This window comes from Haliotis rufescens, unplaced genomic scaffold, assembly GCF_023055435.1.
Source record: "Haliotis rufescens isolate VD_foot unplaced genomic scaffold, xgHalRufe1.0.p SCAF_13, whole genome shotgun sequence".
NCBI classification, from domain to species: domain Eukaryota; kingdom Metazoa; phylum Mollusca; class Gastropoda; order Lepetellida; family Haliotidae; genus Haliotis; species Haliotis rufescens.
The window spans coordinates 14354971-14382568 of record NW_025963813.1 but is presented as its reverse complement, the minus strand read 5'-3'; the positions used below and the strand labels follow the sequence as shown (position 1 = coordinate 14382568).

Below are 27598 nucleotides of genomic sequence, written 5' to 3'. Positions count from 1 at the left end.
ACTCCCCACTGTTCCAGAGTGTACCGTCCTTGGAAAGACTCTCACCCTGCCAGCAGTAAGAAATCCCAAGCTGGACAAGATCATCTACATGTCCATTTCCTCCAACTGTCTCCGAGTTGACGCCTGCGTGGACGCCGAGATCAAGGCGATTGGCTTCAACAAGGCATTCAAGGCCCACATAGAGCTGGACCCCTGTAGATTCACGCTGGTGCTCAACTTCGAGACCTGCACCCACGAGGTCATACTCTTTGGCTATGCTTGGGGTGAGTGAAGATATTGTGTTGTTTTAATTATTTGTCCTTATTGTTGCAAAGAAATAAATATTAATAAAATATATTGTGCTGTTAATACAAAGACGGATGCTCTTTTACAGACATATGAGGACATTGTAAATATGTATGAATGAATAATGGGATGTTTAACGAAATATAAATGTATATTTCTGATACTTTATCTGACTTTATGACAATCTCATTAAAATCAGATCTTAGTTCTCGCTACCGCTAAACAAAGATCTGAGGACATCCCATTACGGGTCACGTCAGACCGACCTTGCGCGAACTTTGACCGACCAATGGAATGACCAATCAGAAGGCAGCTTTCTCCAGCTTTACAGCACTAATTTCAAATTGGCGACTACGCTTCGAAACATATTTTGACAAATTCTCCATTACAAATTTGAAACCTGAACAAAAGAACATTCTGGAATGGCTAATAGATAGTGTAGATTGTATGGATTCAGTCGTTAAACCCGTAACTATCATTCGGAATACCCTGTGTTAAAGTTTTCGTGGTTGCATGATTAGAAATCACATTCCGACTGTCACTTTCATAATCTGGTAAGTGACGCTCTGATTGGTCGGATGAAAGGTCGTTCTGACGTGACCCAAAACAGGATGTCTTCAGATCTTTGTTTAGCAGTAGCGAGAACTAAGGTCTGATTTTAATGAGACTGACTTTATGAAAATTGGATTTGACCCAAAATCAAATATATATATATATATAAATAAATGAGATACATAGACAGCTAACAAGTCTGAACCTTATATGGTAAATCTAGAAATTAATGCGAGCACGAATTAAATACGAAAAAAGCAAGTGGTCTTTTAAACATAGCATTTATATCTTGAAACACTAGAAATTACAAAATGGACATCCTGTGAATTGTCACTGCTGGTGTCTAGAGTTCCACTCCCTCGAGCTCGTGTCAAACTTTGCATGACTGATTACTCCAGCAAGTCCAGACAGACGCCACCCACGCATCACAGCATCTTTGTACTTTTAGACTGCATCAACTTGAGTTGTTTCAATTATTTTATTTCCTTTGAACTTCCTTAATGCCGGTCAACAGAATAAACATATCAATGATCTGTTGTTTGTGGCAAAACACTATGTATTGTTTTGTACAGAAGTACTCTAGTCAGCGCTAATAAACGGTGCTATTTGCTGTTTGATTGCCATTTTCTCTATATATACTGATAATTCTACGGGGGCTGGGGGGAAGGGGGATGTGTTTGGGGGGAGTTGCATTCATATTGAGTTGCATTTTTGGCTTTGGGCTAGCAGTTGACTTCATTTGGAGACACATTCATTTCAAGATTTACAGTATTTAATGTTTATTTTGTTTCCTCTACAGGGACGCCTTCTGAGCTGAAGCTGTCAGACGAAGTGGTCATCAGGTACACAATAGACCGAGATGAGACGAGGAAGGTCTTCATCGTCACCATGGGACTGAAGCTGGGTATTGGGGCTGAACCCATCCTTGACTCTACTTTCCTGGAGAACTTCGATGTCCCAATTCCTCTATGCAATGAAAACTTTTCTCTACCAGGTATTAAATATTTCCACACAAATTCTAGCTAATTTGGACAATGATGATTCCTAATCTGCACAGGGGGCACGGGTCGCCCAGTCGTCTAAGGCGCCGCGATTTGCTGTGCAGAGTTGCATCCCTTGGACACGCCAGAAACTTATGATTGAGGGTTCGAATCCCGGTTCGCCCCAATTATGTTTCTAGTTTTGTCAGCACCATACCCGTGTTCGTGGGTTTCATCGAAGTGGTAAACGTCTGAGAACTGCATCACTTCGGGCTTTCCTCCCACATTTAGATGACACGCCGTGATATAACTGGAATAATGTTAAAAGCGGGCGTTAAACCCAACTCACTCACTCGCTCACTGTTCAGAAAATGACCTGTGAGGGTCGGTGTTAGAATTGGTATTCTGCAACCCATACTTGTCGCAAGAAGCCACTAATGGGATACGGTAGTCCGTCTTGCTGACTTGGTTGATGCATGTCAGCAATATTCCAGCTGGTCTGTAAATAATCAAGTCCAGTGACTGACATCATGGGCATCGATCCACTCATTTGAGATACGATGACATGCATCAACTTAGTCGGCAAGTCTGACCACCTGATCCTTATGACGAGTATGGGTTGCTTGAGACCAATTCTAACCCAGGTCTTCACGGTGTCAACAGTACTGTAGGCTGTTTGAATCATAATATCAGGATTTCACATTCGACTGATAGTCATCCAAAAGGTTAAATTTTGTGTTATGTATTGGTAACAATACAACTGAATGAAAAGGTCAGGGATCATGAATATTTTTGGGGATATATTTTCAGTACAAAAAAATATCCTCAAAAATATTTATGATCCCTATCTTATTTTGTCCAGTATCCAAAGATGATAAAATCCTAAAAAAAATTCTTAAGTAAAACCACAGTGTTCTGTGTGCGTGGCAGGTGCAACAGATGGAGCAGGACAATTTTAGCTTACCCTTTTTATGAGAACACCTGGTGTCATCACTCATTATCAGTGATCAGTTTTCATCTCTATTTTGACCGCCTCCGTGGTCTAGTGGTAGAGCGTCCGCCCGGAGAGCGGAAGGTCCAGGGTTCGATCCCCGGCCGCGTCATACCCAAAGACGTTAAAAGATGGTACTTGTTGTTACCCTGTCTGGCGCTCGGCATTAAGGGGCTAAAACAAGGACTGGTTGGCTCGGAGTCAGTATACTGTGTCTGAGTGGGGTATTTATGTTAAACTGCGGCATAATATCTCAGTGAGCTAGCACTATAAATCGGCATCAGTCCGGACTAGTACAAGCAGCCATACAAACACACACACGTACATGCACGTCGCTATATAAGTGCAATAATCTTGGACGCGACGTTAAACCCCATTTCACCTCACCTCATCTCTATTTTAGGTGATGCCGAGTGAAATCTGTTTCAGCTGATAGTGGAGACTGATTATTCTCTGACATTGAAGTTTTGCATTTAAGTCTATGTCTTGTATAACAATGTCTTTATGACTTCAATGTTTGGAATGTTGAAGATAGTATTGTATTTCCAGGAACCGGTTCCATCAAGGACCTTGCAAGAAAGATGGGAGGGAAGATTATTGGCGAAGTGGTAGACGTCATCTTCAAAAAACTTAAACTTGATGTAAGCAAAATGTTTCTTTGTATGATGTCATAAAGGTTTTGTTATGAACTGAATCATGTCAAACCTTCTCATAAAAGCAAATCATAGAAGCAAGAATATTGTTTCATGTTAAATCATTATATGTTATTTTTCTATATTTTTTGTCATTCATTTAATGGTAAAACAGCCAGTTGTCCTTTTTAGTTTATACTTTTTCTTAGATATTTTGTACTCTATAGCATTTCAGAAAACCCGCATTGAAAACCCTATTATACTATGAAGTTCAATATTTTGAAGTTTTCTTTGTGTTGCAAAACTAATGTTCAAGTGTTACTGTAAACATTGTCTTCCCAAGGCAAGGGAGTTAACTGAATTAATAGTCTAGATTCCACCCTTGCCGAACTGGTCTGGAATAATGGCGTTATACTCGTTGGCTGGATTAACGAGTCTGTGCATAGTCCAATCAAAATCGAGTAACGAAATCGACATTTTGTTCGTAAACTGCAGTGCAGGATTTGCAAAGCATGTGTACTGCCAACTCGGCGTCAACAAATATTTTCCAAATACTTTCATGTTTTTAATCATGAAGTAAGACCCGTTTTATCACAATATAGATGTCGATTATTGATCAGATCCTCCTCACTGGGCGCCCCCATTTTGTTTGAAGCAAATGCAAGTGATATGAGAGGTGGAATCTGATTGGTCAATAGGAGGGAAATACAAGGGACATAACTCATAATAGCCACTGGTGGCGCTATGATTGAGCCAAGAATTCCAGCCTTGTTCGGCAAGGGTGAGAACTGGACTTTTACAGTCAATTAACTCCCTTGCCTCAGGAAGATGGTAAACATTGAAGTACTGCTGATGTCAAATTGTTTTCGCTACGTTAAAAATAACATACTGTAGCAGAAAGCTGGGATGGGTATTCATTTTACCTATGATATAGCTGCTGACATGCATTTAGTGAAATTTTAGTGTTTTTATGAAGCCTAATTCAAAATTTCAATTATTTGATAAATGCCAATGTTATACAAATAATTTACTCTTGATGAGGTCATTATGCAATAAAAATGAAAAATCAAAGGGGTCCAAGGGTTCTTGTTTTGCAAGTTGACCTTGTCAAGAGTAATTATTTGTTTTGTTATACCGTTATTAAGTTTAGATTTATATAGCCTTTAAACCGTCCTCTGTCACATGATTTTGGTGTCTACATTGAAATGTATTGTTTCATCACATGGTACAGATTAACCAATGGAATTGCAAGATTCTTAATAGAGGTATAACAATAATTATCTTATTTCCCTTTCAGACTGTGTTTTCTGATGGCCCCTGTTCTCTGGGGGCGTCCCCTGCAGGTAATTGTCCATCATCAAGGAAGAGAAGTTTTTAAGTTCATAGAAGCTCACTATTTGTATTGATAATTAAATCATGTCTCTGAGGTGGTGAAGAGAAGTTTTATGTTCATAGAAGCTCACTATTTGTATTGATAATTAAATCATGTCTCTGAGCTGGTGGAGGGGCGGTCGGATAGCCTAGTGGTTTGGTTTTACACCGCTTTCAGCAATATTCCAGCAATATCACGGCGGGGGACACCAGAAATGGGCTTCACACATTGTACCCATGTCGGGATTCGAACCCGGGTCTTCGGCGTGACGAGCAAACGCTTTAACCACTAGGCTACCCAACCGCCTCCCAAAACAGTTTTAAGTCAGAAAATGGGACTTTGCAGAAAATGAGTCCAAATGTTTGATGTCATGTCTCGCTGTAATAGATATGAATTTAAGCTTGTGAATTGTATTTTTGTGTTCCTAAGATCCCGATGAGAAGTCAAAATATGATTTTTCACCCATAAGGTCCCATAATTATCTCATGGTTGGTCACAAATATTGGTGGGGGCACGGGTGGCCCAGTCGTCTAAGGTGCCGCGATTCGCTGTGCAGAGTTGCGTCCCTTGGGCACGCCAGAAACCTATGATTGTGGGTTCGAATCCTGGTTCGCCCCAATTATGTTTCTAGGTTTGCTCGTGGGTTTCACCGAAGTGGTAAACGTCTGAGACCTGCATCACTTCGGGCTTTCCTCCCACATTAAGCTGACATGCTGTGATATAACTGGAATAATGTTAAAAGCGGCGTTAAACCCAACTCACTCACTCACAAATATTGGTTAAACTTGCATTCAGTCTACCTCATGTTTGTTCTAGACTGCCCCTGGGAGCTTCCCAACATCACCAGCTACCTGCCCTCCAGCTTCAGGGACAAGGTGACCTGTGGTCTGCCGGAGAACTGTTTCGGTGTCCAGTGCTGTGTGGACTTTGTCTTCAATATACCCCTATTTGACCAGCCTCTTCTCAAGAGCGTCCCGTTCTTCCTCAAGTTCGAGCCCTGTAACTTCACTGTGGAGGTCGGATTTGGGTCGTATTATCATAAGGAAACACTCCTGGAATACAACTGGGGTAAGATGTGCTTGTCAAATTATTGAACCTGCAGAATGAAATATTTACAATAATTAATAGTCTTCACAAAGGAATCTCGTGAGGGTCATGTGAAATGGATATTAATTCGATAGAGTTTAGTGAATGGAAAATCATAGAAATTTATTCTCAAAGAAATTATGTCAATAGTTCTGTTTCGGAAGCACCATACCAACTTACAAACAAACGTTTTGAGAAACTCAGTAAGCGTTTTCAACCTTTCACTTTGGGCTTTCCAGACTAAACATGCCAAATTATTATTAATTTAATCTTTTAGTTTTTGTTTGTTAGTTGTTTAACGCCCACTCAGCAATATTCCAGCTTTATGATGTTGATCTGTAAAGAATCAAATCTGGACCAGACAATCCAGTGATTGACTTGCATCGATCTTGTCAATTAGGATTGATGACATGCATTAACCAAGTCTGCGACCCTGACCATTTGATCCCATTATTTGCCTCTAACGACAAGCATGGGTTGCTGAAGACAAATTCTAACCTGGATCTTCACAGATTTTTTACGTTTTACTGTTTTCATGTCTATATGGGAACCCTTATGGAAATTCATTTGACTGTTGTTTTATATTTCTTGGCTTAAAAAACATAACATGGAAAGATCAGGAAACACATACAAGAGTATATGCTCCAGCATGATGAAGTGTGCCGGTCCACAAACTAAGTGACTTGAACTGTTTTAGGCTTAAAAAAATAAACAAATTTGTTCTCAGGCAAAGGCTTTTGAAAATATAGAGCGGGCGGGCAGTGTTTTTGGTTTGTTTTTTTGTTGTTCAAGCTAGTATGTCACCAACTTTTGTTGACCTTAAATTTGGAGAAATCATGTTGTTCTTAAGTGTTGTAGCACTTCACTGCCGGGGTCGTGTGTTCGAGACGCGGAATATATATTTATAAAAGATTTTTTTGATTTTTTATGGAAATAAAAACGAAACGTACAGCGGACTTTATGATGATGTGGGTGGTGCCTGAGAATCAAGGCTATTATTTTTTTAGTCTAATGGGCAAATGGACCATTCCTTGCAGGAACTGATTCACTCAAGCTGAAATACTGTTCCAAGTGACGTTGAACTTGGCTCACTCAGTGCACATATTCTCTCAGAGATCTTCAGTTATAGGGGCACAGGTGGCCCAGTCGTCTAAGGCGCCGCGATTCGCTGTGCAGAGTTGCGTCCCTTGGGCACGCCAGAAACCTATGATTGTGGGTTCGAATCCTTGTTCACCCCGTTTATGTTTCTAGGTTTGTCAGCACCATACCCGTGCTCGTAGTTTTCACCGAAGTGGTAAACGTCTGACACCTGCATCACTTCGGGCTTTCCTCCCACATTTAGCTGACACGCCGTGATATAACTGGAATACTGTTAAAAGCCGCGTTAAACCCAACTCACTCACTCACTCTTCAGTTACAAGTTTTTTGCATTTTGTTGTGAAACTGATAATATTTGTCTCATGTGAAATGATAAATACATTATATGCAATAATATTTGGAAACAATAACTTGTTAAAATATTTTGAATGCAATAATGCCTTGCATAGATTGGCACAGAAGGTTCTTTGAAGGTTGGGTTTCAAGACTGACACTGACACAAAACTATCGTCGCGTTTAAGCTGACATTCACTGGGTGTAATCATTTGGTGACTTCCTGATGTTCCGAGTTCAGCTGTTATCATGTATCCCGATCTCTACAACCTGTTTTCATTCTTTCAGGGAGTGTTACAGCTCTGGAAATAGGAGATGGAGACCCGGCCCCGATCATCATAAGGTAGAGGACATTTATTTGTTCAACATGCTTCAGATAGCATTGTCTATCTGGGCTTCATTCTGCAAAGCGGTTGGTAGCACTATGACCGTCGTAAGTCTATGTGAAGATATGGGAGTTATAATCGTTCAAGGGCTTTGATCGCCTTGTGGAATGGGGCCTAGAACATATTTCGATCAGTTTTTTGGGTGTGTAGACATTTTAATTTAATGTCAGTGCAACTATTGAATAAAGTATATGTTTTAACATACATTTAGCCTTCTTACCGAGGCAAGGGTGTTAATGACTACAAAAATCCAGTTTCCACCCTTGCCGAACTATGCTGGAATTTCGTGGATCAATTGTAGCACCACCTGTGGCTATTACAAGTTACATCCCTTCTATGTCCCCCCTATTGACCAATCGGATTCCATCTCTCATATCACTTGCATTTGCTTCAAACAAAATTGTAGCACCCAGTCAAGACAATCAGATCGATAATCAAGATCTATATCGTAATAAAACTGGTATTACCTGTCACAGTGCATCATACCTCGCTAAGTGCATCAAATCATTTGAGCAACTTGATTAAAAACATGAAAAGATTTGGAAAATATCTGTCAAAATCTGCACGTATGTTTTTTTCAAATTGGATGTCTAGTTCGTTGCGCGATTTTGATTGGACTATGCACAGACCCGTTAGTCCAGCCAAAATGTAACTCCGGAATTCCAGCCTAGTTCGGCAAGGGTGGCAACTGGACTTTTATAGTCAGTCAACGCCCTTGCCTCGAGAAGATGGCATTCAGCATACACCTGAACCAAGAACAACAGCATGGTGTCCACGTCTGCAGACGAACATCTTCTGTTTGTGCCAGAATCTACTGACCATGTGTTCAGATCCCAGATTCCTCCACAGACCCGATCCTGATCCTTCACGATACCGTTGGAATCGTACAGTCGACTCTGCTTTCAGCAGAGATTTCTCAGTATGGAAAGGGTTTTGTGGCTTTCAAGTTCATGACCGTACTAATGCTTCACCAGTGTTGTAGTCTACAACCTTTGGCAATTTTATGCCCCTGGCATATGAGTGAGTGAGTGAGTGAGAAATGTTACCTGCACTGGGTGCAACCAGGCAATAACAGTTACCTGCACCTGTTACCTGTTTTTTACGCACTGATGCAGTTTTGATAAAGCGACATCGATCCCTGTTAACCACTTGACAACAACACTGCTTCATACATATTTGAGTGAGTGAGTGAGTGAGTTTGGTTTAACGCCGCTTTTAACAGTATTCCAGTAACATCATGGCGTGTCAGCTTAATGTGGGAGGAAAGCCCGAAGTGATGCAGGTCTCTGACGTTTACCACTTCGGTGAAACCCACGAGGACGGGTATGGTGCTGACAAACCTAGAAACATAATTGGGGCGAACCGGGATTCGAACCCACAATCATAGGTTTCTGGCTTGCCCAAGGGATGCAACTCTGCACAGCGAATCTCGGCGCCTTAGACGACTGGGCCACCTGTTCTCCCCCCTGGCATATGATGCAGGGGGATATAGTCATCATGTGTCTGTCCATCCGTCTGTCTGTCAACCCATATTTCTTTCCTGAAGCTTAACTTGAAAACCGTGAAAGATATTTCATGTACATGTATTAACCAGGGGCTGAAGTGGTGCCTTTTGCTGTAGTGGGGCCCCGGGGGAATTTGTCATCTTCTGATAACTCTTGTTGCTTTCTCCAACATTCCGTGAAGATGGCTTAAACCTTACTTGTAGTCTGCGTTACGATGGACTCTCTCACATCTGTTTCAGCTTCTCCATATCCAAGTACAGCCAGGGCTTCATCATTGACCTGAGCGTGACCACGTGCATCCCGATAGACGACGAGAGCTTCTGTTTCCCAGACGGAGGTCTGCAGTTGATGAAGGGAGAGAGGATACCAGCCTGTGATGCCAAGGCTCTGGTGGAATTCTCCAAACAGAGTCAGTCTCAATCATACAGCCGTTAAATTTGGGGGGATCAAATATTCATGGACTCCTTCAGTATATCATACATCCATTATAAAAGCTTAATTTCTGTCGACACAGTTTCATTTGTCTGAGATTTTGGTATATTAATGGTTGTAGATTGTTAATGGTTTGTTGTGTATTTTTATTCTTATCCCCCACCACAAAGTGGAAGGGAATATAGGAATGGGTGCTGTCTGTCTGTCACGTTTTGTTTCCGTAGCAGAACTATATATAAAAGCATTAGAGATATCTTAACCAAGCTTGGCACATAGATAGGTCTAGTGGTGAACTGGTGCCTTTTGATAGTTTGGGATTTTGGAAGAAAAAAATATTTTGAGTCTCCATGGCAACGACTTTGACTTAGACTGAAAATGGCTGTAGTGCTCCTTTCTGGAGCAGATCTTGAAAACCGTCAGTAATTTTTTCACCAAACTTGACACATAGATTGGCCAAGTGGTAACCTGGTGCCTTTTGATAGTTTCGGATTTTGGAAAAAATTATTTTTCGAGTTTCCTTTGCAATGACTTTGACTTCCACTAGCCATCAAGATACTTTGTAGAAATGTCTTTTGACTTGTTATTTGCTGGAATCAAGACATGCTTCATGGAAACATAACCACTGAGCAAAGATTTTATTGTGTGTGCATATCTTTAAGTAATCTAAGCATTGATTACCTTGTCTCAATCCTCTCCAGATTTCTCCCTCTCAGAATGGACGAAGGAACTGGGTCTGGATGCTGCCCAAGCCCTTTCTCAGTCGGCTGCAAGACTGTTGCTGGACAAGTTTGGCATCGCCGAGTTCTTGAAGGAGGAGAGGTGTGATGTTCAGAGAGAGCCGTACACCCCCAGTGTGGATGGATGGAGGAATGGTGAGTTTTGGGGGGAGGTGTGATGTTCAGAGAGAGCCGTACACCCCCAGTGTGGATGGATGGAGGAATGGTGAGTTTTGGGGGGAGAGAGGTCTGAGGAGTAATGAAGAATATGTACAGACCTATCAATAGTATGTTTATTGAACATTGCTCAATCACATGTATAATAAATGTTTCGCCATAGCTACCAGAGACGATCTGTAGTGTCTTCTAAGTCAAGAAACTTTTAGGGGCGGTCGGGTAGCCTAGTGGTTAAAGCGTTCGCTCGTCACCCGGGTTCGATTCCTGACATGGGTACAATGTGTGAAGCCCCTTTCTGGTGTCCCCCGCCGTGATATTGCGGGAATATTGCTAAAAGCGGCATAAAACAATAGCTCATAGAGCCGATCTGTGTGAAGCCCATTTCTGGTGTACCCCGCCGTGATATTGCTGTAATATTGCTAAAATCGTCGTAAAACCATACTCACTCACTCACCTCAAGAAACATTTGCTGGAATCCTGAGACACAGTTTATTATAGATGTGGTATACAGAGAAATGAAATCCTTGGCAGTGTGATACAACTGTGTACAGTTATTGATTCATATGTTGAGTTCAGTACACCTCGTTTGTGTGAGCGTCGAGTCGTTTCTGTATGTCTAAGTAACCAGAGGCCCAGTCGACTAAGGTGCTGCATTTGGCTGTTGCATCCCTTAGGAACACCAGAAACATATGATTGTGGGTTCCAATCCCAATTTGCCCTGATTATGTTTCTGGGTTTGTCAGCACTATACCTGTTCCCCCTTCGGTTTCAACAAAGTCTAAACCTCTGAGACCTGCACCACTTCAGGCTTTCACCATGATATAGCTGGAATACTGTCCAAAGCATTGTTTCACTCGCTTGCTCGCTTGCCTGCCCGCCCGCCAACCCACCCACTCACTCTTATTTATCCCCAGTGGTAGTCCCAGGTCAGAATGGGTCCCCAGCCCCAGTTTCCCAGGCTAAAATGGAGATCCACTTGCAAGGTTCTTTGACTTTGTATGCAATTGTACCCGAAAGAATTTGATTGTTGCTCATGCTGTCAGTCATTGGATCGGACTTAATTCTTAGGATTTGCCAGAAAAGTAGTGGAATATTAATGACAGCTGTGTTGAATATCATTAGCTCACTAACTCATGTTGTAAAAGGCGACAAACGGGAGCGGGTGGTCAGGCTCGCTGACTTGGTTGATACATGCCATTATCCCAATTGCGTGGGTCGATGCTCATGATATCAATCACTGGATAGTCTGGTCCAGACTTGATTATTTACAGACCGCCGTCATATAACTGGAATATTGCTGAGTGTGGCGTTAAACAACAAACAAACAAACAAACAAACTAACTCATTACCAACTGAAATCTTTTTCTTGTTGATGGCAGAATGTCCAAAAAGTATCCGGAAGCTCCCTAAATTGCCCTCTGGGTTACACTGCCATCTGGCGGCCACGTGCACCAAAATCGACTGCTGTTTTGACGTCCCCTTTCTTAAAATGTCCTTCAACGCCATCCTCAACGTCGACATGTGTGACTACTTCATCTTTGCGGCTGTTGAGAAGAAAAACTTCACCTTCAACATGTTGGGAGACAATGTCAACCTGGACACAGGTACAATTCAATACCTAATGAACCGATTACAACAAATGTTGGTTAACCTTATAAATATAAAACATCAATGCTGTAGAATAATTAATTGGTCTCGATTATGTGCCCAAACAATTTCCATTGGGCCTGAAAGGCAAAATACGGGCGACAATTATATGAATGGATCACTGAAAATTAGTGAAAATTATTAAATGTTTGCTAAATCTTCATGTTTTCTGTTTTCCCATATATGTCAGTTTGTCTGTGTCGTGTATAATATGATAGACTACATTACTTTTGACTGCTAAAATATTTAAAAAAAATTATTTTTTTATATAAATGATCTCTTGCATCCTTATGTCGTTAATGAAATTATGTTTCCACTTTTTTACAGGGGTATCAACTGGGGTCACTATTGAGGATGTATTTATTATCGAGTGAGTGAATATATCATATTTTTTTTATTACCTGGTACATTTATTGAGAAATAATAAGTATTTCAGATGTGAACTATTTTTTATACATGTTTTGTTTGGTGCCATAAATTCATTTCTTAATTGACTCGGAAAGATAAAATTTTAAGTTTAAAACCAACTTTCGGAATGTCAAAGACAAAGAGACTGTGGAATTGGCATGTATCTCTAGGAAATTTGAACAGATCTGTTTTTCTTTTGTTTCAGTTTTGGTCTGAAGAAGCAGGATAAGATGTTTCTTCTGGATTTGAAGGTGCAAGTTTGCTTTGAAAGTGACAACTGCATGATCGACCTCCCAGTTATGACTGGCACTGAAGTTCCACAGCTCATTTGTGACCTTGATGCCAAGGTCAACCTGAAAAGTGAGCATTGTTATTCAACAAAGCACTGTAAATCTGGAAAGCTTGGCACCATGGTAGCCGAGTGATTAAAGCGTTCTCTCGTCACGCCAAAGACCCGGGTTCGATTCCTGACATGGGTACAATGTGTGAAGCCCATTTCTGGTGTCCCCCGCCATGATATTGCTGGAATATTGCTAAAAGCAGCGTAAAACCATACTCACTCACTTATTTATTCTAGATTTCAGTCTCTCTGACTGGGCCAAGGCCAAAGGTCAAGATTTAGGTCAAGGTCTGGCCAAAGCCGCAGTGAGCCTCCTACTGGAGCAGCTGGGGATCAAGGACAAGATGCTGGAGCCTCCCTGCGCTCGATCCAGTCTCAAGTATCAACCTGCGGATGCTGATAACTGGAAGAACGGTAGGCAGCCTCTCTGACATTACATTCCACTTCAAATATGTATGGGGGGGCATGGGTGGCCCAGTCGTCTAAGGTGCCGCGACTCGCTGTGCAGAGTTGCGTCTCTTGGGCACACTAGAAACCTATGATTGTGGGTTCGAATCCCGGTTCGCCCCGATTATGTTTCTAGGTTTGTCAGCACCATACCCGTGCTCATGGGTGGGTTTCACCGACGTTGTAAACGTCTGAGACCTGCATCACTTCAGGCTTTCCTCCCACATTAAGCTGACACGCTGTGATATAACTGGAATACTGTTAAAAGCGGCGTTAAACCCAACTCACTCACTCACTCACTCACTCAAATATGTATAAAGCAGTGTTGTCAAGTGGTTAACAGGGATGGATGTCGCTATATCCAAGCTGCATCAGGTCGTTTAAAACAGGTAACAGGTGCAGGTAACTGTTGTTGCCTGGTTGCACCCAGTGCAGGTAACATTTCCCACCACAAGTGCACAGCAGCATTTCTATTTCATGAGAGTATAAAACTGAATTCTCTTGCAAATATCTTAGAATACAAGAAACAAAAGTTCATGAAAATAATGAAATACACAGGACGTCTGAATACAGTGAACTTGCAGAACTAATTCTTCCAATTAACACAAGAACAGTCACTCATGAGGTTACAACCACAACAAATTAAACAGACACTGAAACTTCTGTTGAACGTTGTTGACTGGATATCAAGGATGGTAGTATAATGGTTAACAATATTCAATTTTAAATACGATTAATGTTTCTAGGTTTGTCAGCACCATACCTGTGACTGTGGAATTCACCGAAGTGGTAAACGTCTGAGACCTGCACCACTTCGGGCATTTCTCCCACATTAAGCTGACACGTCGTGATTTAACTGGAATACTGTTAGAAACGGCATTAAACCCAACTCACTCAATTTTAAAAAGCTGAACAGATAAATGCAAACAAATTGGGAACAAGAATGACAACCTTCATGCAGATGTTGATACTCAACTACTTCTTAGCTTCTGAATAAAGATCACCTTGGTGGTCTAGTGGCTAGGGTGTCTGCCCGGAGAGCAGAAAGTCTGGGGTTCGATCCCTGGCCACTTCATATCAAAAGATGTTGAAAGATGGTACTTGTTGTTACCCTGTCTGGTACTTGGCATTAAGGGGCTAAAACAAGGACTAGTCGGCTCAGAATCAGTATACTGTGTCTGAATGGGGTATCCATGTTAAACTACAGCATGGTATCTCAGTGGGCCAGCACTATAAAACTGGCATTAGTCAGGGCAAATACAAGCAGTCACATACAAGCATATAACTGTCATAATCTTGAACGCGACATTCAACCCTGTTTCACCTCACCTCATATCCTGTTTAAAAATCAAGTAATGTTCAGTAAATCCTTTAATATCAAGCAGTTTGACGCAACTCTGCTTGTCGGAAGAGGCGACTAACGGGATCGGGTGGTCAGGCTCGCTGACTTGGTTGATGCATGTCATCGATCCCAATTGCGTGGATCGATGCTCATGATGTCATCCACTGGATTGTCTGGTCCAGACTCGATTATTTACTGACCGCCGTCATATAGCTGGAATATTGCTGAGTGCGGTGTTAAACAACATACAAACAAACAGTTTGCCAAAATATCTTATGGTGACCAAGAGCCATTGAACAGAGACAAAACCAATTTCTCCAAATGTTTGTTTTGTCTGTTAGACTGCCCACTGGTCAATAGCGCGTTCAGCCTGCCGAAGTTGACCATCCCTGCCAACTGCTACATCAACGACAGGTGTCTTGGTATCGACTGCTGCATGCAGAGCAACCTCCTCGACCTCTCCCTCCACACCACCTTCACCATAGACCTGTGCAACTTCTACATAGAGGGGTCCATCGAGAAGTACAGCTTTAGATTTAATATACTGGATTACAAATGGGGTGAGTATTAGCAAGACATTTGGAAATTATAGAATGAAGGATAAGTATACAAATGTAAAAAATATTTAGAATTGACTCATTATCATTTGTTTATTATTTTGGGTTTTTTACCTACCACTTATGATGTAGCTTTTAATATGTCAGATGCTGTAGATTTCACGATCGTTTAATAGAAACCAGCCAAGGAAACAAAAAGCATCAGTACAAAAATCTTCTTTTTTTCGAGCACTGTGTTACCAAATGAAAAAAAGTCCTGACAGAAACAATCTCCTTAAAATCAGATCTTAGTTCTCGCTACTGATAAACAAAAATCTGAGGACATCCCATTACGGGTCATGTCAGACTGACCTTGCACGAACTTTGACCGACCAATGGAATGACCAATCAGAAGGTAGCTTTCTCGTGCTTTACGGCACTAATTTCAAATTGGCGACTACACTTCGAAACATATTTTGACAAATTCTCGATTACAAATTTGAGACCTAAACAAAAGAACTTTCTGGAATGGCTAATAGATGGTCTAGATTGTATGGATTCAGTCGTTAAGCCCGTAACTATCGTTCGGAATAACCCGTGTTAAAGTTTTCGAGGTTGTATGATTAGAAATCACATTCCGACTGTCACTTTCATGATCTGGTAAGCAACGCTCTGATTGGTCGGATGAAAGGTCGTCTGACGTGACCCCTAATAATATGTCTTCAGATCTTTGTTTAGCGGTAGCGAGGACTAAGGTCTGATCTTAATGAGATTGTGACAGAAATGATTTTCAAATTTCATATTTAAAATAAGGACATCTCAATAACACTATTTACGCTAACAAAACACTGTACTGGTTTTCATCCTATCTTTACATGCCGGGCTTCATAGTGATTAAAATCGAATCATAAATTGAAATTTAAGATGTATTCAAAACACCTTTCCTTTTTAACAGGGACAGAAACAGAAGTTACGATAGAAGGAATTCCAGTCTTAAAAATGAAGTGAGTAGTCAGCGGATCATGTTTCACTTTTTGTCGTTTACACACGATTTTGAAATTGTGTGATCGTCATTCCAATATGTCTAGTTTTCATTTGTCGATATTCGGCTTAAGTAAGAGGCAGTCGTGGTCTGCACTGCAAAACACCTCACATGTTAGCCGGGCGTTAGGGTTCAAGGTGTCACTTAAATTCCAATAGTGGGGGCCCAATAATAATCCATTAATCCATTTTAAGGTCCTTGCAGGCAATATGAGTGAGTGAGTGAGTTGGGTTTAACGCCGCTTTTAACAGTATTCCAGTCATATCACGGCGTGTCATCTTAATGTGGGAGGAAAGCCCGAAGTGTACAGGTCTCAGACGTTTACCACTTCGGTGAAACCCACAAGCACGGGTATGGTGCTGACAAACCTAGAAACATAATCGGGGCGAACCGGGATTCGAACCCACAATCATAGGTTTCTGGCGTGCCCAAGGGACGCAGCTCTGCACAGCGAATCGCGGCGCCTTAGACGACTGGGCCACCTGTGCCCCCTGCAGGCAATATGAGGGTCCTGTAAAGTAACGTAATGGTGAAGTGTACTGTATGTTTAGATAATTACTTTAGAGCCTGGAATGAATCACGGATCAAGAGACAGTACTCATGATTGATGTATGAAATAACAGACACCCACAACTGCTCTTGATGCACTGAATGTTATTGTCTGTCTCTCTGGATGCAGTATGACTGCCTCCGTGGTCTAGTGGTAGAGCAACCGGCCCCGGCCGCGTCATACCAAAAGACGTTAAAAGATGGTACTTGTTGTTACCCTGTCTGGCGCTCAACAAGGGGCTGAAACAAGGACTGGTCGGCTCGGAGTCAGTATACTGTGTCTGAGTGGGGTATTCATGTTAAACTGCGGCATGGTATCTCAGTGAGCTAGCACTATAAATCGGCATCAGTCCGGACTAGTACAAGCAGCCACACAAACACACACACACGTACATGCGCATCGCTATATAAGTGCAATAATCTTGGACGCGACGTTAAACCCCATTTCACCTCACCTCACCTCTGGACGCAGTATATTTTTTCCCTATGTGGGTACTGGTCACACTTTTGTTTGTCGCATAAAGCCCTGCAAGTCATATCTTTCACTTTATCACATTGAAGACAAGGTTTGATTCTCTATATAAGTGCGGCCCGTAAAGATTCCGGGGTAGAATAGGTCTTCAGCAACCCATGCTTGCCGTGAAAGGCGACTATGCTTGTCGTAAGAGGCGACTAACGGGATCGGGGGTCAGGCTCGCTGACTTGGTTGAAGCATGTCATCGGTCCCAATTGCGTGGATCGATGCTCATGATGTCAATCACTGGATTGTCTGGACCAGACTCGATTATTTACAGACCGCCGTCATATAGCTTGAATATTGCTGTATGCAGCACTAAACAACAAACCAACTATATGAGTGCATTGTGCGAAGACCATTCTCCCGACGTGACATGACTGGAATATTGCCAGAAGCGGTGTAAAAGATACTCCCTGACTGTGTCACTCACTGATGTGATAGTATATTATTACTATAAATACCATTATTATATAACTTTATTTTGCGCATTGTGTTGAGTATTGACTGTTTTCTCCCCCAGTTTCAAGATCGAGCGTATACTTTCCCAGCAGATGTTTATCGTGGACTTGACAGCGAGTCTGTGTCTTCAGGGCGGGGACTGCGAGCTGGATCTGAAGATATTTGACCAATCACAGCTCCCAATGCCTGGCTGTGCTCCCATACAGGGATTCAAAATACCAGGTATGGTTATGTGTGGATAACCATGAAGTGATGATATCCATTACAACATTGCAGTTCAGAAATTTAAATTGATATTTTTTTCCTTTTCTTTTTGTCCCCCGCCGCGCGAAAGCGCGAAGCGGGGGATATAGTATTCACGACCGTCCGTCCGTACATCCGTCCGTACGTCCCACCTGTTTGTTGCCGCGATATCTCAAGAACTAAACACTGGATTGTCTTCATATTTGGAACTATGGTGTATATACAAATTCCGCAGACACCAGTCGGTTTTGGTGACCTTGACCCCATTTTCAAGGTCACAGCAGGCAAATCTGCTTTTGGAGTTGGAAAACGGTGTTGCCGCGATATCTCAAGAACTAAACACTGGATTGTCTTCATATTTGGAACTATGATGTATATACAGACTCCGCAGACACCAGTTGGTTTTGGTGACCTTGATCCCATTTTCAAGGTCACAGCAGGCAAATCTGCTTTTGGAGTTGGAAAACGGTGTTGCCGCGATATCTCAGGAACTAATCGCTGGATTGTCTTCATATTTGGAACTATGGTGTATATACAGACACCGCAGACACCAGTCGGTTTTGGTGACCTTGACCCCATTTTCAAGGTCACAGCAGGCAAATCTGCTTTTGGAGTTGGAAAACGGTGTTGCCGCGATATCTCAGGAACTAAACTCTGGATTGTCTTCATATTTGGAACTATGGTGTATATACAGACACCGCAGACACCAGTCGGTTTTGGTGACCTTGACCCCATTTTCAAGGTCACAGCAGGCAAATCTGCTTTTGGAGTTGGAAAACGGTGTTGCCGCAATATCTCAGGAACTAAACACTGGATTGTCTTCATATTTGGAACTATGGTGTATATACAGACACCGCAGACACCAGTCGGTTTTGGTGACCTTGACCCCATTTTCAAGGTCACAGCAGGCAAATCTGCTTTTGGAGTTGGAAAACGGTGTTGCAGCGATATCTCAAGAACTAAACACTGGATTGTTTTCATATTTGGAACTATGGTGTATATACAGACTCCGAAGACACCAGTCGGTTTTGGTGACCTTGACCCCATTTTCAAGGTCACAGCAGGCAAATCTGCTTTTGGAGTTAGAAAACGGTGTTGCCGCGATATCTCAAGAACTAAACACTGGATTGTCTTCATATTTGGAACTATGGTGTATATACAGACTCCGCAGACACCAGTCGGTTTTGGTGACCTTGACCCCATTTTCAAGGTCACAGCAGGCAAATCTGCTTTTGGAGTTGGAAAACGGTGTTGCAGCAATATCTCAAGAACTAAACACTGGATTGTCTTCATATTTGGAACTATGGTGTATATACAGACTCCGCAGACACCAGTCGGTTTTGGTGACCTTGATCCCATTTTCAAGGTCACAGCAGGCAAATCTGCTTTTGGAGTTGGAAAACGGTGTTGCAGCGATATCTCAAGAACTAAACACTGGATGGTTTTCATATTTGGAACTATGGTGTATATACAGACTCCGAAGACACCAGTCGGTTTTGGTGACCTTGACCCCATTTTCATGGTCACAGCAGGCAAATCTGCTTTTGGAGTTAGAAAACGGTGTTGCCGCGATATCTCAAGAACTAATCGCTGGATTGTCTTCATATTTGGAACTATGGTGTATATACTTGTCTAATTTTATGTTGTGTTTTAATGACGATCAATTAACCTCCACTCGTTTCTGCAAACCGATGACAGATCTTAGCTATTGTATTCATGCTTTATGATTATGTCAATACCATATGTAGGTAAACATATAGAGAATCTCACTGAGTGTCTTTTGATATCAAATATATGGCTTGCCAGGGAGTTTTTCCACTTTTATCAAGATGTGTTGATATATTTGATATCAAAAGACACGAGGGTGATAATTTATTTATCATCCAACAGCATTCTTCCAACTTTTTCAGCTTGTAGACATTAATAAGCAGTGTCAAGTGTAAAAAGCAGTGTAAAAAGTGTAAAAAGTACTGATAACAGCAGCCCAACAGCAGCCCAACAGCAGCCCAACAGCAGCCCAAGCCTTATCTCATGTAGACTCCATTTTGGGATTATAAACAGCATACTTGATTACAAACAAAATCCTCAGTAGAAAATGAATTTTCCAAAACAAATAATTCTGTTCAGTGTGAATAATGTCGAACTTTGTTGTCTGTTTCATTTTCTATAACAATGGTTCACTAAATATGTACATATGTCTTCTCGCGACTCTGTATCTCTTTTTAGCAATTCACCATCGGGTTTGGGGTTTGTGTTGGCTCCTTGTAAAATATACATGTCGTTAGAGTTTACTGTCATCATTGTGTAGTAGGGCAGGGACGGGTAACTCGGGTACTCGGGTCGGTAGGGTCCTAAGTAGGACCCGGGTACCCACAGGACTACCCGGACCCGTGCTTAGTCACAAGACATATTGTTTAATGACAAAAACTCACTTTTGCTCAGTGGCTCCACAACAAGTCGCTAATGTTCCCATTTTTTTATGATGATGACACATTCCTTTTGACTTTGTATGTTTGAGTAAAGATAAAGCTTCAGTCAACTTCAGTGTCTCATAATTTGATCGTTTCATAAGAGACCATATATCTATTACATGGTCTGTGGTTTCATACTTGTATACAAACAGTTTTTGCCAGGGCTACAGTTAAACTATTCCCAATTAGACATTGTGTTCCCTCTTGAGGCCTACAGTTGGTACCCGGCTAGGGTCGGGTACCCGGGTAGTAAATTTGGACTCGTCCCTGCGCTATTGTTTAGTCAGGCACTGTGAATGACTGCATGTCATCGGGTTAAAATTAAGGTTCAAGGAATCACTGGTTTAGCTGGTCGGGACTGGATTCTTTACTGGCTGCCCTGATATAGCTGGAATATTGCTGAGTGCAGCATTAAACGAGGGTGCCAGCCCCACCAACAAGCATCCAGCAATCCACTTAATCTGTCAAAAACTATTAAAAACTCTCAATTGAATCATATTAGTGTACACAGTAAATTAGAAAGGGCTTTTCACATAGAATCCATGACCATACATGCTCATAAGCATAAGGCTAAATATGTTTTTGATTTTTACTTTTTGCAAGAAAAGGACGGAAAATAAATTTCAACACTGAAATAGTGTCACCCGGGTACCAGATAGACATTTCATGGCATCCAGAGTACCGTGGCATCCGGCATCCAGCGTATCAAAAGGGGTTTGACACCCTCTTAAGCACATTCACTCTCTCTGTTTAGTCCCTTGAACTTTTATATGTCACATGTTTAGATTTTTCCCTGAACAACTGGCTGAAGGAAAGAGGAGGGGAGATAACTGCTGCACTGTCTGCCGTGCTGCTGAAAGAGCTTGGTGTAGACAAGTTCCTCCTGAACGACCCGTGTGAGACCTACGTCACGCCATACAAGGGAGCCATACAAGGATGGAAGAACGGTATACAGTCTTGTGGCCCACTTGTTAAACATAATGCTTGTAAACATTTCCCAAGCCCTATAAGTACTTCCGTTGCAAAGGAAATTTTTGTTTTTGTTAAGTAATGTACAAAAGGGAAAATACCCTCTTCGAAAGTTTGGATCTGTGAAGATCCAGGGTAGAATAGGTCTTCAGCAACCCATTCTTGCCGTAAGCGGTGACTAAGCTTGTCGTAAGAGGCGACTATTGGGATCAGGTTGTCAGGCTCGTTGATTTGGTTGATGCATGTCATCGTATCCAAATTGCGTGGATTGATGCTGATGATGTCAATCACAGGATTGTTTGATTCAGACTCAATTATTTACAGACCACCATCATATAGCTGGAATACAGCTGAGTGTTGCGTTAAATATCAAACAAACAAACAAATCTTCAAAAGTTTGTCCATTTCTGCAGACCGTCCCAAAACGTTGTCCATGTTTCTTGACCCTAGCCTTAAAGTAGCAGATGGTTAGAAGTTAACAAAAAAGTCCAATAAAAGAAATATATCCTGATTTCTGAAGTGACTTTCATGACCTTTCTGTAAACATTGTCACATTGTTTTATATCCTCCCTTGACTATATAAGATGTCATTTCAAATGTCACTGTAATCTTCACCATATTCAATTAATTATTGCAGTCAAAAGCCGAATCATTTTTGCTTATGTTTGGATGCAGCACTCATAATGCCATCAGACCCGTGAAGATTCCGGGGTAGAATAGGTCTTCAGCAACCAATGCTTGCCGTAAAAGGTGACTATGCTTGTCGTAAAAGGCGACTAACGGGATCGGGTGGTCAGGCTCGCTGAATTGGTTGATGCATGTCATCGTATCCCAATTGCGTGGATCGATGCTCATGATATTAATCACTGGATTGTCTGGTTCAGACTCGATTATTTACAGACCTCCGTCATATAGCTGGAATATTGCTGAGTGCGGTGTTAAACAACAAACAATCAAACAACTATAATGCCATCAACCAGGAGTTTATTCTTTGTCTCTCCAGATTGCCCAGAGAACCTGACCCTCCCTGTTCTGCCGTCAAATGTCGTGTGCTATGTCAGTGACTTCTGCACGGGAATCTCGTGCTGTGCCAAGGTGCCGCAGATCCGAAGGAACTTCAACGCCCATCTCTTCATCGACTCCTGCAACTTCTTCATGAGTGTCGGCATTGAGAAATTGGAGTTTAGCCATACTCTGTTTGAGTATGATTGGGGTATGTATTGATTTGAGCATATTCCGTGTTACATGATTCTTAGACACCAGGTACCTTTGATGTTTCGCGATCTGTAGATACCTGGTACCTTTAATGTTTTGTGATCGGTAGATACCCAGTACCTTTTATGTTTTGTGATCCTTAGATACCAGATACCTTTAAGGTTTCGTGATCCGTAGATACCTGGTACCTTTAATGTTTCGTGATCGGTAGATACCAGATACCTTCAATGTTTCGTGATCCGTAGATACCAGGTACCTTAAATGTGTCGTGATCATAAAATACCCAGTACCTTTTATGTTTTGTGATCTGTAGATACCAGATACCTTTAATGTTTCATGATCCGGAGATAACCAGTACCTTTAAAGTTTCATGAACTGTAGATACCACGTACCTTTAATGTCTCTTGATCAGTAGATACCAGGTACCTTTATTGTTTCGTGATCGGTAGATACCTGGTACCTTTAATGTTTCGTGATCCGTAGATACCTGGTACCTTTAATGTTTTGTGATCAGTAGATACCTGGTACATTTAATGTATCGTGATCAGTAGATACCTGGTACCTTTAATGTATCCTGATCAGTAGATACCAGGTACCTTTAATGTTTCGTGATCCGTAGATACCTGGTACCTTTAATGTTTCGGGATCCATAGATACCTGGTACCTTTAATGTTTTGTGATCAGTAGATACCAGGTACCTTTAATGTTTCGTGATCCGTAGATACCAGGTACCTTTAATGTTTTGTGGTCCGTAGATACCAGGTACCTTTAATGTTTCGTGATCCGTAGATACCTGGTACCTTTAATGTTTCGTGATCCGTAGATACCTGGTACCTTTAATGTTTTGTGATCAGTAGATACCAGGTACCTTTAATGTTTCGTGATCAGTAGATACCAGGTACCTTTAATGTATCGTAACCAGTAGATACCTGGTACCTTTAATGTATCGTGATCAGTAGATACCTGGTTCCTTTAATGTTTTGTGATCTGTAGATACCTGGTACCTTTAATGTTTCGTGATCCGTAGATACCAGGTACCTTTAATGTTTTGTGATCAGTAGATACAAGGTACCTTTAATGTTTCATGATCAGTAGATACCAGGCACCTTTAATGTTTCGTGATCCGTAGATACCAGGTACCTTTAATGTTTTGTGATCAGTAGATACCAGGTACCTTTAATGTTTCATGATCAGTAGATACCAGGTACCTTTAATGTTTCTTGATCAGTAGATACCTGGTACCTTTAATGTTTTGTGATCCGTAGATACCAGGTACCTTTAAAATATCGTGATCATTAGATACCAGGTACCTTTAATGTTTCGTGAGCCGTAGATACCTGGTACCTTTAATGTATCCTGATCGGTAGATACCTGGTACCTTTAATGTTTTGTGATCAGTAGATACCTGGTACCTTTAATGTATCGTGATCAGTAGATACCTGGTACCTTTAATGTATCGTGATCAGTAGATACCTGGTACCTTTAATGTATCGTGATCAGTAGATACCTGGTACCTTTAATGTTTTGTGATCAGTAGATACCTGGTACCTTTAATGTATCGTGATCAGTAGATACCTGGTACCTTTAATGTTTTGTGATCAGTAGATACCAGGCACCTTTAATGTTTTGTGATCAGTAGATACCTGGTACCTTTAATGTATCGTGATCAGTAGATACCTGGTACCTTCAATGTATCCTGATCAGTAGATACCTGGTACCTTTAATGTTTTGTGATCAGTAGATACCTGGTAACTTTAATGTATCCTGATCAGTAGATACCTGGTACCTTTAATGTATCGTGATCAGTAGATACCAGATACCTTTAATGTTTTGTGATCCGTAGATACCAGGTACCTTTAAAATATCGTGATCAGTAGATACCAGGTACCTTTAATGTTTCGTGATCAGTAGATACCTGGTACCTTTAATGTTTTGTGATCAGAAGATACCCAGTGCCTTTGATGTTTCGTGATTAGTAGATACCTGGTACCTTTAATGTTTTGTTGATGGTGACATCTTTATGCATTGATGGCAGTCTAAACGTTGAGTAGTGTGATTAGTTTGTTTGATGTTGTTCGATGATTGTTACATTTGTTTTTTAGGATATTCTGGTTTGATCGTTATGATTAACTGTTCTATACTTTCAATGTGTCTAGAACACGGAAGGGATGTCTTTGTGGTAGCTTTGTTTCAGATTTATTGTGTTTCACAAAAAAATTATAGAAACATGTTACATGTTAATTTTCCTCGCAACGCTCACGACCTCTTTTCATTGTGGGTTTGATTCCCTAAATGTATATGAGCAAAATCAATCCTTTGTGTCCTGTATCATGGTAGGTCTGGACTATACGAGTAGTGTAAAACAATGTTCACTCACTCGAGAGAAGTGGTGACTTTTTTGAGTAAATGTCACCAAATGCCACATACACATGCGACCCGTGAAGATCCAGGGTATAATAGGTCCTCAGCAACCCATGCTTGCCATGAAAGGCGACTACGCTTGTCGTAAGACCTCTTTTCATTGTGGTTTTGATTCCCTAAATGGATATGAGCAAAATCAATCCTTTGTGTCCTCTATCATGGTAGGTCTGGACTATAAGAGTAGTGTAAAACAATGTTCACTCACTCGAGAGAAGTGGTGACTTTTTTGAGTAAATGTCACCAAATGCCACATACACATGCAACCCTTGAAGATCCAGGGTATAATAGGTCCTCAGCAACCCATGCTTGCCATGAAAGGCGACTACGCTTGTCGTAAGAGGCGACTAACGGCATCGGGTGGTCAGGCTCGCTGACTTGGTTGAAGCATGTCATCATGTTCTCCCAACTTCTACATGCTCATCAAACACAGGACACCAGCATTTGTTGAATCCCAATTCATGTTTTGCCACACTCTTTGTCTGACCCGTGAAGATTCCAAGGTCGAATAGGTCTTCAGCAACCCATACTTGCCGTAAAAGGCGACTATGCTTGTCGTAAAAGGCGACTAACAGGATCAGGTGGTCAGGCTCGCTGACTTGGTTGATGCGTGTCATCGATCCCAATTGTATGGATCGATGCTCATGCTGTCAATCACTGGATTGTCTGGTCCAGACGCGATTATTTACAGACCGCCGTCATATAGCTGGAATATTGCTGAGTGCGGCATTAAACAACAAACCAACCAACCAACACTCTTTGTCTACTTTGTCATCCCTCAACTTTTAAGTAATGCCTATCAAACAATTCGTGTTTTTTCCACACTCAGGTAAAACAGAGGAGATTGACATAGGCGGAGTGTTTAGAGCCGAGTTCAGCATACAGAACCTGCCCGGGGAGAAGAAGTTCCTGGTGAACCTCCAGCTGAAGGTGTGTCTCACGGCCGGGGCGGACTGCCAGTTCACTCTGCCCATCTTCGTAGACATGCTGGTGCCCAAACCCTTCTGTGACTGGGATGCCACGAAACAACTCAAAGGTGAGTCAACATTTGTTCTTTCACAATCTCATTAAAATCAGACCTTGGTTCTCGCTACCGGTAAACAAAGATCTCAGGACATCCCATTACGGGTCACGTCAGACCGACCTTAAGCGAACTTTGACCGACCAATAGCATGATCAATCAGAAGGCAGCTTTCTCGTGCTTTACGGCACTAATTTCAAATTGGCAACTATGCTTCGAAACATATTTTGACAAATTCTCGATTACAAATTTGAAACCTAAACGAAAGAACATTCTGGAATAGATGGTCTAGATTCTATGGATTCAGTGGTTAAACCTGTAACTGTCGTTCGGAATAACCCGTGTTAATGTTTTCGAGGTTGTTTGATTAGAAATCACATTACGACTGTCACTTTCATGATCTGGAAAGCGACGCTCTGATTGGTCGGATGAAAGGTCGTTCTGACGTGACCCCTGATGGGATGTCTTCAGATCTTTGTTTAGCGCTAGCGAGGACTAAGGTCTGATCTTAATGAGATTGGTTCTTTCATGTCTTATAACAAATTAAGGCATTTTTACTGTTGCGGTATGTCGTGCATTAATAATTGTTATATACGAACGATATATATTTTCCTATGTTGTGAATCAAATATCTATCTTTTTTAGACACGAAATGATGCCACCTATGATATGAAGTGCTTATACGTTTCAAGATTGATAGTCAGTAGCATATAGCTTGTACCCCTGTTAATTACGGGGTAGAATAGGTCCGTTGTTCCCCATTATCAGGTCACCCTGCCCTGACTGTGACATTCTGTCGCTCACTGAGTCACTCATTACAAGATTTATGGGATTTTACCTGGTACAGATTTAATAGGTGGAGAAAATATGTTGTTGTCAAGGCTAAATGTAATTGATTGTTTTCTAACATATGATTAGCAGGGGAAAGAGTGGTTGTCAAGGTGACAGTTAGGGAGGGCGGTCATTCAATAAAGCATGTTAATGTTTTAGACAATGTTCACATTAATTGTTTGATAGCCTTTTCTAGGAAGTTGACGGATGACAAAGTAGACACAATTGATGGAAAATTAAAGAAGTTATCCGTAAATTGTACACATAGTCAGGAAAAAGACTGGATATTCACTGCCAGGATATTAGAACTCTGACATTCATCCCCAGACTTCTCCCTGACGGAGTTCGTGTCAACACAAGGTGCACAGCTGTCTGACAAGCTGAGTGGCCTGCTGGTGGACAAGCTACTGGACACGCTCGGCCTCGCCTCCTACCTCCAGGACACACAGTGCAGCCTTGCCGGCCGAGGGGCTACAGGCTGGAACTCAGGTGCGGCATAGTGTAGGGACCTCTGACTGTAGTAGGTGCTATGGGAACTTTGACTGTAGCAGGTGCTACAGGAACTCTGACTGTAGTAGGTGCTACAGGAACTCCAACT

The 27598-nt window shown here is 41.6% G+C and overlaps 1 protein-coding gene across 1 annotated transcript in view; it reads left to right on the top strand.

Annotated features, from left to right (window-relative positions):
- The window catches only part of LOC124111176, a 187156-nt gene that overhangs the window by 50819 nt on the left and 108739 nt on the right, over nucleotides 1-27598 (top strand). The window contains exons 36-54 of the mRNA XM_048394836.1: nucleotides 18-263; nucleotides 1637-1831; nucleotides 3358-3449; nucleotides 4738-4783; nucleotides 5629-5880; nucleotides 7618-7672; nucleotides 9460-9629; nucleotides 10351-10524; nucleotides 11925-12149; nucleotides 12520-12562; nucleotides 12806-12960; nucleotides 13178-13354; nucleotides 15071-15289; nucleotides 16221-16269; nucleotides 17894-18054; nucleotides 21332-21493; nucleotides 22519-22728; nucleotides 25978-26184; nucleotides 27328-27489. Of these exons, the coding sequence (XP_048250793.1) occupies nucleotides 18-263; nucleotides 1637-1831; nucleotides 3358-3449; nucleotides 4738-4783; nucleotides 5629-5880; nucleotides 7618-7672; nucleotides 9460-9629; nucleotides 10351-10524; nucleotides 11925-12149; nucleotides 12520-12562; nucleotides 12806-12960; nucleotides 13178-13354; nucleotides 15071-15289; nucleotides 16221-16269; nucleotides 17894-18054; nucleotides 21332-21493; nucleotides 22519-22728; nucleotides 25978-26184; nucleotides 27328-27489 (3000 nt within the window). The remainder of the gene's footprint in view (nucleotides 1-17; nucleotides 264-1636; nucleotides 1832-3357; nucleotides 3450-4737; nucleotides 4784-5628; nucleotides 5881-7617; nucleotides 7673-9459; nucleotides 9630-10350; nucleotides 10525-11924; nucleotides 12150-12519; nucleotides 12563-12805; nucleotides 12961-13177; nucleotides 13355-15070; nucleotides 15290-16220; nucleotides 16270-17893; nucleotides 18055-21331; nucleotides 21494-22518; nucleotides 22729-25977; nucleotides 26185-27327; nucleotides 27490-27598) is intronic.